The 17,836-nt window shown below is 41.1% G+C and overlaps 1 protein-coding gene across 2 annotated transcripts in view; it reads left to right on the forward strand.

The window, feature by feature from the left end:
- The window catches only part of SND1 (staphylococcal nuclease and tudor domain containing 1), a 479,575-nt gene that overhangs the window by 389,263 nt on the left and 72,476 nt on the right, over window positions 1-17,836 (forward strand). For both annotated transcript variants that reach the window (XM_075208519.1, XM_075208518.1), the window contains exon 17: window positions 5,072-5,260. In XM_075208519.1, the coding sequence (XP_075064620.1) occupies window positions 5,072-5,260 (189 nt within the window). The remainder of the gene's footprint in view (window positions 1-5,071; window positions 5,261-17,836) is intronic.

Here is a 17,836-nt window from a genome sequence, read left to right on the forward strand (position 1 = left end):
TTTTCATGATACTTTGGTCATTGCCATGGTAATTGTAAAAGCTTTTTCAAAAAGTTTTCATGTTTAATAATTCAGGATATATAATTTATACATTTTTATGTGTTTTCCACTTTTATATATAAATGTAGAAACTTTTTAAGATGTTTAGCCAACAGTTATGCTGCTTATTTATTTAACTCAGGATTGGTTAAGACTAGAAATTTACTTGTCAACGAAGTAAAATGTTATATTATAGATTAATAGTAATATTACATAAAGCACTTTCTGTTGATGACCTCCTTTTTTATTTTTTGGGATTTTTTTTGTGTGTAGTGGCTGTGTTCTCCAGGGGCAGAGAAATGCATGGAGGGATATTTCTGGTTCGTGGCTATGATGCAAAACTCCAGCCTTCCAGCACCATTGTTTCTCCTATTATAATAGACACTGCGAGCACTGTAGCCAGGAGTGTGTTAGACAACTGACCACCAGTCCTGGTAGTCCGTCCAGGAAGGCAGTGTCCCTGCAGCCGTGCATAAAAATTAATCAATTGATTTAATTCTACAAAAGAAAGCAAATGGAAACCGTCCAGCCTGTACGCGGGCAATCCCCTTGAGTCTATATAAGTAATGTAATTGTTGGCAATAACCGCAAACACTTTTCATTATCACTATTGCAAAGTATTACACCTCCCCCACCAGGCTACTACTTAATGCCTCCCGGCTGTCAAATTTTTCCTAGGAGAACACTGAATTTCAAAATTTGGAAAATAGGGCCCTCTAGTAATGGCCTTGTTACTAGTTCAGTGCGGTTTTCGGGGGATTATAGGTTGATGAATAGGCCTTTTAGTTTTCTATTCTATAGCTTTATAGCAGTAAGTAGGCAAAGACAAGACCTTTTCTATACTAATAGACAATATGACTACTGTGCAGTGTTGCAAAACTGTACATTGTTTCATTTTGAGCAGTAATCCCTGTCACAGCCTGCAAAATATTATGTGGCTAGAAGTGTTTTGCTGTGTGCCTTTAGCTGTGCTTCCTGTTGGCATTTTGAATGGTTAGCAGACACTGCAGCAGCAATCGCAACTTACCAGTATAATTAAATGTCTTTGCATTGATCTGAAACTCAAGGTTGCTCCTTTTCCAGCAGAGCAGAATGGACTTAACCCTTCTCCCAACCACAGAGGCCCATAGTTCAGCGTTGAGGTTTGCTAGGTCTATTAAGTAAATGATGAAGGATAGGAGTCGTACCACATTTTCCCAGTAACCTAGAGTGGTGCTTTTCATTCAGTTGCTGGAGCTACAAAACCCATTTGTGAACGGTGCCCACAATAGATTCTACCACCAGCAAGATGACACGTGCAAATAAAGCTGCAATATTTAGGAAAATATAATACTCCAGTATGGATTCAGATGGAAATATGCAAATGACAATTGGGCACAGTCTAATTTGATTTACTACAGGGGATTTTTGTAAGTAGAAAATGTGTATGCTTTATAACCTCTCCCTCCCCCTCTGAGCACTGTTCTGGTGAGCTTTTATAATTTGTCTGCAGCCTGTTTACTTGTTTACAGAAATAGCATCAACAGTTCAAGTCCTTGTAGGCGTAATTGACCCATATTTTAGGAATCTCCCTTTTCTGGCTTTTGATAAAAGCTGAATCAGGCACTTGTACCCAGAAAATCCTTAAAACATATCCTATTTGCATCTATTAAGTGAAGCTGGTGGATCTAAATACATTTTTGTAGTTTTGAATAAATATTAAAGTATATTGGTTTGGTCAGCTGTCATTCATATGTCATATAATTAAACTATAATATATAATGTAACTGATTTTTCTTGTGTTCCCTTAGCCCTTCATGTATTTTGTAACTTAAGTAATATGTTCTTTCAATGTGTTTAACACAGCAATCTTGGTTGTTACCCTTTGGAGTTAAAGCAGTCCACAGTGCTGAACAACAATGATTAGGGACAAATGGCAGCTAAGTTATCTTTATTAACAGTTGATTTTATGTCGTGCCTACATATTACACATCACCTAACTACATATTACACATCACCTAACCTTCCATTATGTTTTTGGCCTATTTAAAGAAACTGTAACGCCCAGAGAAAACACTTTGAAATCTGTTAGAACCTACATCCATACATAGGGCAGGGGACAAAGTCGAACCATGACCCCAGTACTGTGAGGCAGCGATACTGACCACTACCCCAGTTGTCCCCTAACCTTTGCAAATTTTTGAAAATGTGATCACAAATTTAATTACCTATACAGTATACCTACGCACTATAAAGATCATTTAGGAATGTGTAAATATCCCTCCCCTCACAGTGCTTTTAACATTTGCATATATATTTTTGCTAATTCCACTGGTGATTTATAGTGAAAGCACATGGATTTAAGGGACAAACTGGTGGCATCTGTGGGGGGTGCAATATTTAGCATTATCTTATAGCAGGAGTGTGGTGTGTTGGAGGAGTAACTTGGTATCCAAAATACAAAATGAGCTTTCATTTTGTGGACTGAGCTTATTTGAAGGAGATCCATAGGGTGGAGAGGGCATATTTAGGGAAGTTTCCCCTGTTTAGAAGGGAACACCGTATTTTCATCCCTGCTAAATATCTGGAATGTACCTGGTACATTGTCTCTTAATCTTTGAGGTCTAATGGAACACAAATTTTGACGAAAGTAATAAAAACATTTAAACATACGTGACAAGTAATAGACAGTTTCTGTGTCCAGAGTCCACTTACTCTTATGATTTGTGTGAGGGACACGTGATGAAAAACCATGTGATCTCTACAGAAAAAAACTGAAAGGTGGAAATTCAATGAAGAGGAAATTCAGTTAGTGAAGTGTCTCCGGAACATCCTTGAGATACTCTGTGGCGGAAATGTCTGTAAAATCTCAGCTCATTTTTCCTCACGCCTCTATGGGGGTGAGCGGAGATTTTTACTGTAAATGAATTCCCCCACTAAAGTGTTTGTAGGTTAGAACTGTCAGACCCATAATAACACAGGGGTAAGTGTCGTTTTTCCAGGGTGTATCACAAAACTGGCATGTGTGCGTGCTACAGGGGACAAACCGGTTCACATAAGTTCTGTGTGCCTATATGTTTTGCACTTTCATGAGTGACCTTTTTAGAAGTTTCGTATACAGTGTCTGTATATAATGCTTATGGAAAAACAGAAACACAGAAGTTGGTGCACTCATTTTTCTTACAGTGCGAAAGTACAGAACAGTCTGGGCAAAATCTTTCCATTGATCTTTCTTTCCAGTGGCATAATCACAATGCAGAAATGTCACAGCTGGGAAATTGGTTTTTCTTCTATTGACAAGTCTTAAAAGCAATCTTTCCCTTTTTTCATGTTGTTGCTGCGATCAGTGATTGATGTGTTACAGAGAGAGAGAGTACCACTGGTTTTTGTTAAATGTAAAAGCCTAGCGGAGTTTCTGCCACCTAAGACTGACGTTGTGGAATGCTGTAATGTCTTTAAATTTTGAGGTATTAGTGGGTGCTCTCATATTGGAATCTGAAGGTTTGTTTGTTCTTTTTTTAAAAAAAACAAGCTATTATTATTATAATCATTTATTTGTTGGGCGCCACAAGGTTTCCGCAGCGCCTTACATAGTACCAACAGTAGACCATACAGGGTGAAACATTACAGAACAATAAACAATAAATATGGAGCAGAAGAGTCTGTATGGAGACAGGAGGGGAGAGGGGCCCTGCTCATGCAAGCTTACATGCTAAGGGGAGGTGGACAAAAAAGGCACGAAAGGGAGGCAGTGATGCGAGGGAGAAAAAGGGACAGGGGAGAGGGGGGAGAACTGCAGAATAGATGAGGGGTTAAGTGGATGGTTGGAAGGCTTTCAGGAACAGGTGAGTTTTGAGTGCCCGTTTGAAGGAGCATAGATTGGGTGCGAGACAGATGGAGCGAGGGAGGTCATTCCAGTGTATAATGTAAATATAAGGTAACGGGTGGTTTAATGCATAATTATTATTGAAAACCTGGTCCAGGAACCCATTGCTGCTTGGCTGGTACATGGTTTTGGTCATAGGTGGTGAACTTGATATTGGCCCTTACTGGTCATATTTGAATTACTGGGCAATAGGGTGCAGTTTGCCCTTGGTTCAATAGAACTGGTTTCCATTATGTAAGGTAGCACAGATGATCTGCTCAATACACTTGTATAGTAGTAGCACACACAACTGTTGCTTTAGCATTGTTTCCCCTTTCAGGTTGTTTAGTTTATTGTGTTTTCCCTCTTCAAATATTATAAACATCAATCTTGATGGACTGCAGGTATAATCACAATTTGTGAGATTGACAGGATCTAATAATGATTGGAATTATCTTTTTCACAACCTTTTTAACCCTATATCCCGTCTCCTGCCTGTACTACCAGAGCTGTAGCTTTTCATTACAGGATAAAGATTCATTGCCCTACTGTATCTGAGACTAGGACAATATCTCTTGCTATGTCATGTTTGGTTTGAGCATTTGAATCTGACTGTATCGATCGTCCTTGCTTCCCGGAACACAGCTGTCATTGTAGGATATGAGTTGTTTTCCAGGCCAGTAGGACAAAGTAAGGTTTAGACTCTTGAAACACTCATTACCCTGCACCTATTTCATGGTGGCGATCATAAATGCGAGTGCTGGTTTTAAGGGTTGCCTTGTTATAATATAGACGGGGCTACAAGAACAGCTGCTGCCTTGTCCTAGATATGGGCGAGATTCTTACATAATCTCTCACAAGACCAATAAAATCTCCCAAGTGGCCTGACTAATTTGCTTATACATTGCATATTTATGCTTGTAGTGAGAGGTGGTGTCAGTTGAGGACAAGGTTGATGGTTTATGCAGTAACGAATTCCCTTGTTAGTGGTTCGGTTTATTAGAAATAACCGCATAATTAGAAAATGTAATATCGCATGTTAACAATTATTGTAATGTTAATGTCCGGAATAAAACCATGTGTTTTTTAAGTAATGTTTTAAAACAAATGAGTACTTACGCCCCTGTAGTATTAATACAAAATAAAAAAAGAGAACACACCTGATAACATTATACTTCTCTTTGCCAGGTGGAGGTGGAAGTGGAAGCAATGGACAAAGCTGGTAACTTCATTGGGTGGCTTCATGTGGACGGTGTCAACCTGTCAGTGGCTCTGGTGGAACATGCTCTGTCCAAGGTCCATTTCACTGCAGAGCGCAGCAACTACTACAAGACCCTCTTGTCTGCTGAAGAGGCTGCTAAACAAAAGAAAGAAAAGGTAGGCAGATTTATCTATGAAAGACAGCTTTTTAAGTTTTTATTCCTTGGGTTTTCTTGATCTAGATTAAGTTCATATGTGGTAATACAAGAGCTTTGCACACAGTCTTGTACTACCTGTCAGGGCCGCCAAGAGGAATTTTGGGTCCTGTTACAGCAACTTCATGGAGCCCCCTATAGGTGATTAGCATGTAAACGTATGCACCACTGCGGCGCACCGTCAAAGGGGTTGTGGCCTTACCATTGGGGGTGTGGTTGTGCATCATTGTGGGCGTGTCCAGCAGGTGAAAAAAATTAGGCCAACCCCAACAGAAAAAATGCATTACTTACACATGACTCCTCTGTCCAGCAGCCTTAATCACACTCCTCTGTCCACATGCTGCTAATCACACCCCCCCCCTCTGCCCACATGCTGCTAATCACATTTGCCCCCACTCTGCCCACTTGCTTTAATCCCACATGCCCCTCCTCATCACATCATCTTACCTTTTTCTCCGCTGCACAGCCCTGGAAGATTTCCAGCAGCAGCCCGCCTGCACTCTGTATCATATGACCGCTGATCTGATAGTGTCCAGGCCGGCTCTACACACAGCCTCTCCGACCCCCTGCCCCCTCCACCCAGTCAACACACACACTTTTTTTTTTTTTTTAAAAAAAGAGAAATTAAATACGTTTTGTTTTTTTGTTTTAAACTATAGAGCCCAGTCAGCACAATTCATAACGTTAGCTGGCCCTTTTAAAGATGGGTGGAAGGAGCTTATTGCAATAGTAATACTCTCCAAATGTAAGTACTGCCACTATATTTTAGTGGTGCTATGGCATTTGCGGTTTGTCCAGCCCTTGCTTGCTCGGTAAGTCACCTCTGCCTCGAGATACCTATAAGCAAAACTATTGTCTCTAATATTGTCACAGCACAGTCAGATTTTCGCTTCACTGTGTTGTGTGGGAAATGACAGTCTTGTTTATTACATGACATAGGGCTGTAATCGCACTTCTCTCTTACCATGCATATGTCAGAGAATTCATTGGATTCTCAGGATTTTTTTGTATCATTTTAAAATTCTAAAAAAACAGTTGTGAATTGGGTCCTTAGTTTTACAGTGCATCATATTGATGTATTATTTCCAAATCATTTTGTTTTAACACATGTCTCATCTGCAGTTAGTGCAGTATTTTAAGTTGGCTTAATGTTGATAATTGCACACGGTTGTGATGCAGTGTATATATTGATCATAGTGTGGTGGGCAATACTTTCCTTTTCTCTCACTTGGAGTCTAACAGGAGAGCGGAAGTCAAAGGTGAGATTCTAATCTCCACCAAGCTGCTCTTATGATGTTAAAAATCCCATTTCATATTAACACCTACTTGGAGCTCTAAACCTGTTTAGAAAAGAGTAAACTCTGACACAATACATACTCAGATTTCCAAATGCTCATGCAGTGTAGCTATTAAAGAAAATTCTATAGCTTGCAATTGGGAAAAAAGCAGTACCCCCTCAAGCCAGGAGGTAGTCATCCACATCTGGTTTGTGTCCTGTATGGAATCTGGGGAGGTTGGTACTCACACCACACAACCCCTCTACCCGGCATGCTGTAAAACCCTCCCTGTCTTTACTTAATACCTCATACCCCCAGACACCCCCCTTCCCATCCCTTTAACCCTCACCCTATGGCAGCGTCGTACCTGGTTTGATGTAAGGTGCACGTCCCATACTGGGGCTCTCCTTTTTCAGACCATTGTACTATCCTAACCTGTCACCTCAGATAACGTACCTGTTAAGCTCTGCCGTTTTCTTCCAAATATGTCTTCCACACCTTGTCAGTATGTTTGTGCTGACATGCTTATCTGTCTACTGTTACACTTCATGTTTCAAAATAGAGATTTAATAAAGAAAAAAAAATAAACTCTGATTCGGGATCATCAATGGCTGTTGATATCATTGTACCATATCCCCAAATAGTAAAAATGCTGTTTGTTAGATACAAACAGCTGATGAAGATTAGACCAGGCTAAGGGTAGATTGAGAGAAGCAGTCTTTGTAGCAAAGATTAGACCTTATTACACTGTTTCAGCACAGAGCGATGTGGTCCTTATTAGCCATGTCTGACTTGCATTATATTGCCTCTAAATACTATACTATTTATGAGACACTGATTCCTGGCAAATTAATAGGCTACATGCATTCTTAAGAATATTGGTTTAGCCCACAAAATGACAGCCTCTGCTTCTTGCTGTCAACAAGTGCTGTTTAAAAAAATGCAGTCCTCATCATTTATTTACTAACTTTTATTTATATAGTGCCTGCTTATTATGAAGCGCTTTGCAGAGAATATTTAATCATTCGTCTCAGTCCCTGTCCCACCAAAGCTTACAATCTCTATTCTCTATGCCCCCCACATGCACTTAATTTTTTCAGAAACCTCCTATGTCTTTAAACTATGAAGGGAAACAGAGCACCTGTAGGAAACCCACTCAAATACAGGGAGAACATATAGACTTCAGCACATGGTTCAAACATGTTACTGCTTCAGCTGCATGTTACATGCCAGCAATAAATAAGAGGGTTATCATGACTTTCATTGATGTCCAGTAGGAAAACTCTGTTATACTGCTCAGGTACTGCCAGACCATCCCGTGTGGGAGTATTGTTGCCCTTCTGCGCCATAGTGCTTTATATCTTAGTGATTTGATGCAGTGGTTTGAGAGGGAGGGCTATCAAGGGACAGTGGGTCAGTATTGAGTAGGAGTATTATGGTGTATGTGTTTTTGGAGACTTCCTGCATTTTGAAGAGGGGAATTCATTTCAGTGTAAAGTTCCATAGGAGTCTCTTGCAATGTGCGGCTCCACACACTACTGGTTATTAGAAATCTCTGCCTTTTTTGAGTGGAGATTTCAAAACAGTCAATGCACCAGAGTCATCGCGTGAAGTTCCTAAGGGACCTTGCGAAGTTTTGAATTCCACCGCAAGTGTTTTATCTTTACAAGTGCTCTGTTCCAGACTCCCACATTTGGGTAGATTGTTTACTTCAGTTGATGGTAACAGATTTGTTTGGTGGTCTTAATATATGACATTACTGTTTTTCCATCCCCAATTTTTAGTATTCATCATCATCATCATCATCACCATTTATTTATATAGCGCCACTAATTCCGCAGCGCTGTACAGAGAACTCACTCACATCAGTCCCTGCCCCATTGGGGCTTACAGTCTAAATTCCCTAACACACACAGAGAGAGAGAGACACACACACACACAGACAGACAGAGAGACTAGAGTCAATTTGTTAGCAGCCTATTAACCTACCAGTATGCTTTTGGAGTGTATTATCCTTTTGTATACTTGTACCTGTAATGTTCAAAGCTTATATTAAATTAGACTTGTTTTCTTTTCCATACAGCACTCCTGTTCACACTGACCATGGCATATAACCGCAGTGCATGTTCTAATAGGATATAACCTTCACTCTCTAAATGCAGATTGCTGCTTTAAAACATCAGCACATAAACCTTTGCAAATAGGTAATTTGATAGCCTGTAACAGTGGATGACGCAGTGTTCTGCAGAGAGCTAGGAGCAGTATACTGTATATCTGTAGCATAGTAGAAAATTGCTTATATAAAATCAGTATGTTCTGTATATATGTATCGGAATCAGGATCATCAAGTTTGTATTCAGTGCTGTCAGGAAATCACAGTATATAGCATTGTTTGCTGCTGTGCAGAGAAGGGAACACAGCTGTCTGCCTAACGCTTAGCGGACTGCCAAATGTGCAGGACTGTGGTGTCCTGAAGCCAATATCATGCAGTCCCTCGCTCATGATACAAGCCTCATGTATTATTCTGTCTGTGATTTCATTATTTTTAAAAAGCACAAATCAGCACTTTTCTCTAACTGTTAAGCCTAGAAGGGAATCAGGCAAGTTTTAGAATTAGGAAACTGTTCTGTACTGCTGAAACACAGACCTTCCTTAGATTACCATTTACAAGGTTTTGTATTGCTATTAATAGTGCAAGTATTTGTAACTTTTCCATAAATGTATGACCTGGCTGTTCTCTTTATCAATCAACATTTTGTTTTAGTGGCATAAAGACCAAGTTGCAATAAACTATTTTACTGTTGCCCACTAAACAGTACTGCTCAAGGCATGGTCCTGGTTTTTCCTGTATGTTAAATACTGCACTTGTGATTGGTCTACTTAAAGCCCTGGTTGGATATTATTGTGCAAAGACAGACCCGTTGCTAGTCACTAGTGTCTACATGTATATGAAAAGGCAAATAGTGGAAAAATCATTTAACAATAATGGGCATAATAATGTGTGACTACAGCTCCCTTCCAGTTGGTTGATGTGGGATAGATGCTCTCTAGCCATCCTCTTTAGCGGTAGGGATATTCATGCAGTCCTCTTCCTATGCCCAGCAGAGAAACTTTTATACAGTGCAGTCTAGTCTAAGCCACGGACAGGTAGGTGATTACAGTTATTCACAGGCCTGTTGTGTGAAGGCATAATCCCCTGATCTGATGTGAGAGACTTGGCAAAGTGTGATTAAAAAGTTATGAAGACTGGGAAAGAACTGAGAGAATCTACTAGAGTCCATCATTGGCCACCTTGTAGATTTCCATGCTCTGCTTTCAATGTCGGAGGTTTTGTTTCTACCGTAATACCACAGAAGTGTCAGAAACCATTTGAAAACTTTATGTAACAGCTGATACTCATTCAGTCCTTTCACCACAGTGGAACACCTAATGCAATACTATCAGAGCGTTATCTACATATGCTGAGTATTAACATGTACCTTAGGAGGGGAGAATATATCTGTGCCATGTACTACTAGTACTATGTTCAGTCTGACACACACACAAGATTGCCAGGAGGTCCAGGCACAATTGTCATTAGAGGCATTTGCAGTATTGCAACATTCAGCATTACTAACTGGATATACCCTTGTCTCTTCTACTTAACATTTTTATGCAATCAGCCCATTCCCTTTTCTTGTTTGCTGGTTAATGCTACACACACAAGAATACCATGGCATTTTATGTTTGATGTTACAGCTTGGTTTCCTGCAGTGCACAATTTTGATTTTTTTTTTCTAGCATTGTAGAAATGCAGTAGAATAGCTCCAAATGTCAGTAGCAGATGTAGGAGTTTACTGGGGGGAAAAAGCACTAACCTTGTAAGTGTTTTAGCATACTAATGTTGTAATGTTTGGTGTTTTCTGGGTTTGTTTTTTTTAGAGGGTGAAATATGTATGCAATTTTCACATATTTACAAAAATGAATGATGAAACAGGGGATGACGGTGCACAACAGAGCCCTGTACAGATCTGCAGCTAGCACACACTTAGAAAGTGGCAATGTCAGATCAGAGGCTCTGGGAATAAAACGAGAAGTCATGCAGAGAAGACAGCTTGTGTTTAAACAATCTATAATTAGTGGGAACTGGAAGGGGAAGCGACATGTAGTGACATGGGCCACATGAAGTAGTCTGCATCAAACCTGAGCCACCACTCTGTAAATGCCAAGCTGTAATAGAGATAATAGTATTTAAATATCTTCTGAAGCTAAAGGGAGCATAAGGTAAATAAAGAACACCCACATTCTTTTGCTGTATCCTCACTGTCTTCGATTGGAAGCATTCTGTGCAGGCCCTCATAGTCTTATTTGTGGCCAAATTGATAATAAATGTTGATGTTATGTGATTTTATAATTGGTTTGTTCATACCATCATTATGGTGTAATGACTTCACAAACACAACCCTGCTAATGTCTGGTCACTCTATACTATAAAGTTGTAACTTTCTTAACTACATAATTAACAAAATGTACATCCGTTTATTTAAAAACAAATAAAACAATTAACAATGTACTGCAATGAGGCCTGGTAAAGCCTTCGGTCCCACAATGATGTATGAAGCACTTGCATAAGTACTGGAAGCCCTATGATAAATAGACAGTGTCCACAAGAATTAGGAAAGGATCACTTTTCACCATTACTGATCTATCGGATTTCTAAAAAGCCTGTGTGCACTTGGGATCCGTTGAGAATGGGTATCCATAATTCCTGTGCATGAATCTGCTCTGTTTAGCTCTTAAATAGTGCGTACATCAGTGCTGTCCAGGTTTTTACATGAAGAGGGCACTTAACAGCTTGCTATAAAATATTTGTAACTTGTCATACAGTAGTCTATGAAGGGTGCCTAGGATGGTGAGGGCCACAAAGAAAGACTTTGAGTGCTGCCTCCAGTCACATGATAACAGTTGGACAGCCCTGGTCTATACACTATGCCGGGATGTGATGTGCATTATTAACCAGGTTTTTTGCACATGCAGTTTTCCATATATATTTTGTCACTATGCCTTTAAATAAGAGTTACTGGGGTGCGGAGATGCGTAATGTTAACACTAATTGATATTATTGTCTATAGTAGCCTAAACCCGGTTAAATTGGTGAATGGATCAAGAGATCTCAAAGTGAGGCCAAGTTGACAGGTATGTTGTAGAGACATAGGGCATGTTCAATTAGCTTTGCGGTCTGCGATTACACGCCTGTAAAGTGACAATGCAGGACAACAACATCGTGGATTTCCCTTTGCAACCCTATGGGGTGCGCACGGAAATCTGCGATGTTGCGGTAATGGGACTTGTGCAGCCAGCCATAATTGCGTACCGCAAAGCTAGTTGAATGTGCCCCATAGTGTGGTTGTATACACAGTGATTGCAAGACAGCTAGAGAAAAAACAATATTTTATTTTAGTAACATTGATAAACAGTGTACTATATTTTTAGTATTGAAACAGAAAAAAGTGATCCTGATTCAATATCCTCCATTTTATGGTCATAGGATGCCATTCGCATTAGGGACATGAAGTCTTCCTGCTTTGTTAAAGAAATATTTAATTGGGAGACTGCTAATAGTTCTTAACCAAAGTAAAATAGCTATCGTTTTACTTGAGTAGACTTTTTATTTATTTTTTAAGAGTATTGAAGCAGACCCACTTATTGTTTTGTTCAATATGATTGTTACCAAATGAAAAATGGTTTTGGTGGATTCGAAACAATACAGTAAGTTTTCAAAATACTGTGACATATTCGGCCTTGCTTATTTCTTGATGAAATTATCTAATTGCTGACATACACAATCCGTTTAAAACTGCTGTGTGGCTCTGTGGTAGTTCTGATTATTAAGTGATTTGCCAGGAAAGAGGCGTTACATGTACAGGTTACCGGAGAACGTGGTCAGTTATGTTTACAATAATTAATGTATCCTTTAAAATTAATTTAAGGTACAATGGAGTAACATGACCAAACCGAGACCTATGTTCTTCTCTAAGATCATGGTTAAAAATAAGCGTGTACTAACTGCAGATTCATATAGTGTGTGCTAATAAGGGTATAAACGCAGAAAGGAATATATCATGACCATTAGACCGGTCTGCACAAGAGGTCATTCGCTGAGCACCAAGGAAGAGAGACTCCAGATTGATGGAATTTGATGTATAGAGGGTGTTGAAGTCATGGAATCGCCTCCGTATAGATGTGGCAAAACTGATATATGGTATTAAGATAATAAATCTGTGTTTCCCAGGCATATGGTTTCACTTGGATGTTGATTTAATAAAATAAAGCTGAGGATCAGTCGCTCTGAAGCTGATTTGAACAAGGTAAAATGAGTGCGGCAGGCAGATTTTTATCTACTGCAGTAATTCTGTGTTTCCCCCCGTGATTCTGTCATGAATAGGTTCTGCCTTGTAACCTATTTATTTCTCCCAGATATTAAACGTGTTATGAAAAATTTCAGGCTCTGATAGAAGCCTTTGGTCTTAGCCATTAAACCTGTACATGACATTCATACACAACATTTATTTCTGTCCTTTAAACTGAATCTAGCATTATCTGTAATGAAAGGGAAGGGCTTTGGTTGAGGAACTATGATAAGAAAAGGGGGCTTTCTAATACTCGCAGAAAGTGGCCCTGGTGGATGTTTTGTGTTTGTTTTTAATGTTGATTTTGTTGGAGTACATAGTATCATTTATTTTGTGTTTTTATTGTCACTGCGGCGCCTCCTCACTATGCACCTTCATAATCATCAACGTTTATTTATATAGGGCCAGCAAATTCCGTAGCGCTTTACCTTCCACTGTTAGAGGCGCATCAGCCAGCAGCTCCTTACCTATGAAGGTAATGTCTGTAATGGGCTAGGATATGATGGCACAGCCCAGCCCCACACTCCCAAGAGGGGAAACTGCTGCCCCTGCTCTACGTGTGGTGGGGGGTGAGGCAGGACAGTTCTTATTGGGAAGAGACGCCCAGTGCACAAGCCCAGTGTTTACATTTTGATGAATGGTTTATTAAATTCATCCATAATTTTATTTATTTTGTAAATAAAGTGCAGGACTTGTGAGAACATTTATAAGACAGACCATGATCTGTGATATGTGCATACCTTGGTTAACGACTATTTAAGTGGAGCAATATTAGCAAAGTTACTGCAGTTCTACAATTGTTCCTACATGCAATAAAATGCTGAGTCACAAGAAAACATGTATACATATCCACTTTGTAGGGTAGCTGTTGTGTGCTATATATAGCTTGCCTTTGCAGTTATGTCCTTTATTTGATGTCAGTAACATTAATAACCATCATCACCTAATTGAGTAAACCCATGCCCTCTGTGTAGGTACATGTTTGTGGCCTACAATACTATGCAGATATAGGGGCACATTTATCAATATTCACATAAAGTGAAAAGTAGTTTTCAATCCTTATCGCAATGATAAGGATTGAACTATTTCTCACATTTATGTATAGCCCTGCACAGAAACAGCAGTTCCAAAAAACTGCTGTTTCTGCGATGTAAAAAAATCACACTTACCCCCCTCTTCGGAAGCGCTGCCTCCAGGTCTTCTCCTCGTTCTTTTCATTCTTCAATTGCGCATGTCCGGTTCCAAGAACTGGACATGCGCACACAGATCCCCTCTCTGTCTCTGCAACGATAGTTGCAGAGAGAGCGCGCTGAGTGACAGGTAGGGATCATGTGATCCCTCCACACATGCGCTGTCCAGCTCTGCTCTTCGGAGCAGAGCTGACGGCATTAGATTTCTTCCATTCCAGCTTCAGCTGGCGTACATTACCATGACAAGTTCCCGAAAAAAATGTTTTTTCGGAACTTGTTAGATTGCGGCCAGGAGCAGTCACCATTCTGTTGAATGGTGACTGCTCCCAAAAACGAAGAGGAATGCAAAGCAGCAGATATCCATGATATATTTGCGGAGGACAGGAGGCACCTTAATGACCCGTTAAAAGCGCTATCGTGCTTTCTTAAATATGCCCCATAGTTATATAGTGTTGAGTAGTATTTTCTGGATAAATACTTTTTCTATCATTTGGATTAGCAAGCTTAAGATTTACTCTAAATAAAATGGTTATCCCAGTCTCTCTTTCCCGTACTGCCTTATGAGAAAGAAAGAGAGGGAGGGAGGCGGGAGAGAGAGGAGGGAGTCGCCCGTATGGCGTCTGCCTCTTTACCATGTTTAGCAGACGGTACGGCTTGTTTCTGAGCAATAGCTTCTTATTTTTGGTTTCCCATACGTCTATAGCCAAAATCTATGTATCCTCCTGTTTAGCATTTCAAGCGGACGAATCATAATTATTTAAAGAACTCCAGTGTCTTTAAAATGCCAAATAAGGATTTAACGGAGTTGATGTGTTAGAGGAAAAAAAGCTGGTAATTCTGTTGTGCCCTACCCTAAAAATGGCATGGGGCCATCTGCGCAGTCTGTCTCCTCACCTTAGCATACTACAGCCTCTGGCATTATGCAGGATACCCCATTAACATAAAGAAAAATAGAATAAAAGAGAAATATTAAGTGTTTCTGGAAAGAACAGCAAGCACAGCACATATTTTAGCTTGTTATTGGTTTGTGATTTATTATTAAGGTGCACTTTATAAAAAATCTAAACTCTTTATAAGCAGGTGGTGGTTCAGATTTTTTTGGGTTGATCATTAGGGTTTTGAAACAAGTGCATTTTTGAATAATTCAAACGTTCAGTTTTGTAATAACAAAATAAACTGGCCACATTTTATTTTATGATTAAAAGTTCATAAATATAATGAAAATAAAAACACTTTTGATTAACAAATAACTACAAGAACTCCATTGTCTAATTAATAAAGCACAGTGTGCGCTGCTTCTAAATGTATTTACGGACAATAAATCCACATATATTCCAGTTAAAATGTGAGAAGCTGTCATTTTTGTTTCATTTGATGCTAAATCATAATTAAATCGAATTATTAAGTAATATGGGGAATGGAATAATGTTGCCAGACCAATAATAAAAGGTCTGTTTTGAATTAAATGCAACAAAGCTGGTTATAAAATGGTTGCTGCAGGTTTATAATTCAACTACATAGTGACTAATTTCATATGAACGTACCGCAGCTGAAAATATTGTGAGAAATCATTGTCATTCACAATATGTAAGCAGTATTATGTAGAATCGCTTTTCATCTTATTTGTAACAAGGAGAAAACAAAAAATGAATTAAAGCTATTAAAATATTCAGATTCAGAAAATGTAGATAAAATAGTACAAGTACTTTCATAATAGTCTTTATAATTCAGTCACATAAAGAATATATTGCGTACCCGATTAGATCCAGGAAGTGAGAAAATTATGAAAATAAGTCCCCATGCAAATACGGAAAAGATGAATAAATCTTTCTGTACACACATGATTAAAGCCTCATAAATCTATAAGTTCTACTGATTAATTCTTTCTAGCCAAAGCTAGCAGCAATCTCTGTGCTGAGCCAAGTGCACAAGTGACATGAAGACATTTCTATGTAATAGCTCTCGCATATGCTGGGTCACTTGAATCATGGCCATCCAACTGGTGAATGGCTTGTGGCCTGCAGTCTTTTCTGCACCCTTCAGTAGAGACCAATATAATATGTCACGCAGTCATGGAGTACTACCAACAATATTTTTATTATCATGAGTCGTGTGTTTCTTCAATTCATATGCCTGCTAACTCTGATTATTCTTCTCTTGTATTGAATTCATTGTCAGGGCACTGTATATGAGTAGCCTATAGCAAAGTCTGGGGGGGACTCTGCGATCCTACTCCATCCTCCCAGGTCGCTTGCTCTAGCCCCCGGTTGTTCATTCTGTTCTCAAGAGTCTATTCCGGCGGTTCCCAAACTGTGCGCCGCGGCTCCCTGGGGTGCCGCGGCGCTGTCACAGGGGTGCCGCGATCGCCTAGAGAAAAAAAAAGAAAATAGAAAAAAAAAAAAAAAAAACAACAACTTACCCATCATCCAGCGTCGGATCCTCCTCCTCACTGACTGCCGGGAGCGTGACCTCATCATGTCCGGCAGCCTCAGTGAGCAGCAGCAGAGAAGACGTCAGGGAAGAAGGTAAGTGAAGGGGGGCACTGAGAGACACGCTGAAGGGGACAGATAGACGCTGAAGGGGACAGATAGACGCTGAAGGGGACAGAGAGAGGCTGAAGGGGGACAGGGAGAGGCTGAAGGGGGACAGGGAGAGGCTGAAGGGGGACAGGGAGAGGCTGGCTGAAGGGGGACAGGGAGAGGCTGGCTGAAGGGGGACAGGGAGAGGCTGGCTGAAGGGGGACAGGGAGAGGCTGGCTGAAGGGGGACAGGGAGAGGCTGGCTGAAGGGGGACAGGGAGAGGCTGGCTGAAGGGGGACAGGGAGAGGCTGGCTGAAGGGGGACAGGGAGAGGCTGGCTGAAGGGGGACAGGGAGAGGCTGGCTGAAGGGGGACAGGGAGAGGCTGGCTGAAGGGGGACAGGGAGAGGCTGGCTGAAGGGGGACAGGGAGAGGCTGGCTGAAGGGGGACAGGGAGAGGCTGGCTGAAGGGGGACAGGGAGAGGCTGGCTGAAGGGGGACAGGGAGAGGCTGGCTGAAGGGGGACAGGGAGAGGCTGGCTGAAGGAGGGGGACACGGAGAGGCTGGCTGAAGGAGGGGGACACGGAGAGGCTGGCTGAAGGAGGGGGACACGGAGAGGCTGGCTGAAGGAGGGGGACACGGAGAGGCTGGCTGAAGGAGGGGGACACGGAGAGGCTGGCTGAAGGAGGGGGACACGGAGAGGCTGGCTGAAGGAGGGGGACACGGAGAGGCTGGCTGAAGGAGGGGGACACGGAGAGGCTGGCTGAAGGAGGGGGACACGGAGAGGCTGGCTGAAGGAGGGGGACACGGAGAGGCTGGCTGAAGGAGGGGGACACGGAGAGGCTGGCTGAAGGAGGGGGACACGGAGAGGCTGGCTGAAGGAGGGGGACAGAGAGAGACAGGCTGAAGGAGGGGGACAGAGAGAGACAGGCTGAAGGAGGGGGACAGAGAGAGACGCTGAAGGAGGAGGGCAGAGAGACACTAAAGGAGGGGGCGACTGAGAGAGACGCTGAAGGGGGGTCAGAGTGAGATGGCGAAGAGTGGGGCACAGAGTGATGGTGAAGGGGTCTAAATACATCTTACGTCATTTTGACCCAACTACTTAAAAAACGGGACTACCCGGTAATTATTTTTGCTTAGGGGTGCCTTGGAAAAATTATGGTGA

The sequence above is a fragment of the Mixophyes fleayi genome, chromosome 4 (assembly GCF_038048845.1).
Source record: "Mixophyes fleayi isolate aMixFle1 chromosome 4, aMixFle1.hap1, whole genome shotgun sequence".
Taxonomy (NCBI): domain Eukaryota; kingdom Metazoa; phylum Chordata; class Amphibia; order Anura; family Limnodynastidae; genus Mixophyes; species Mixophyes fleayi.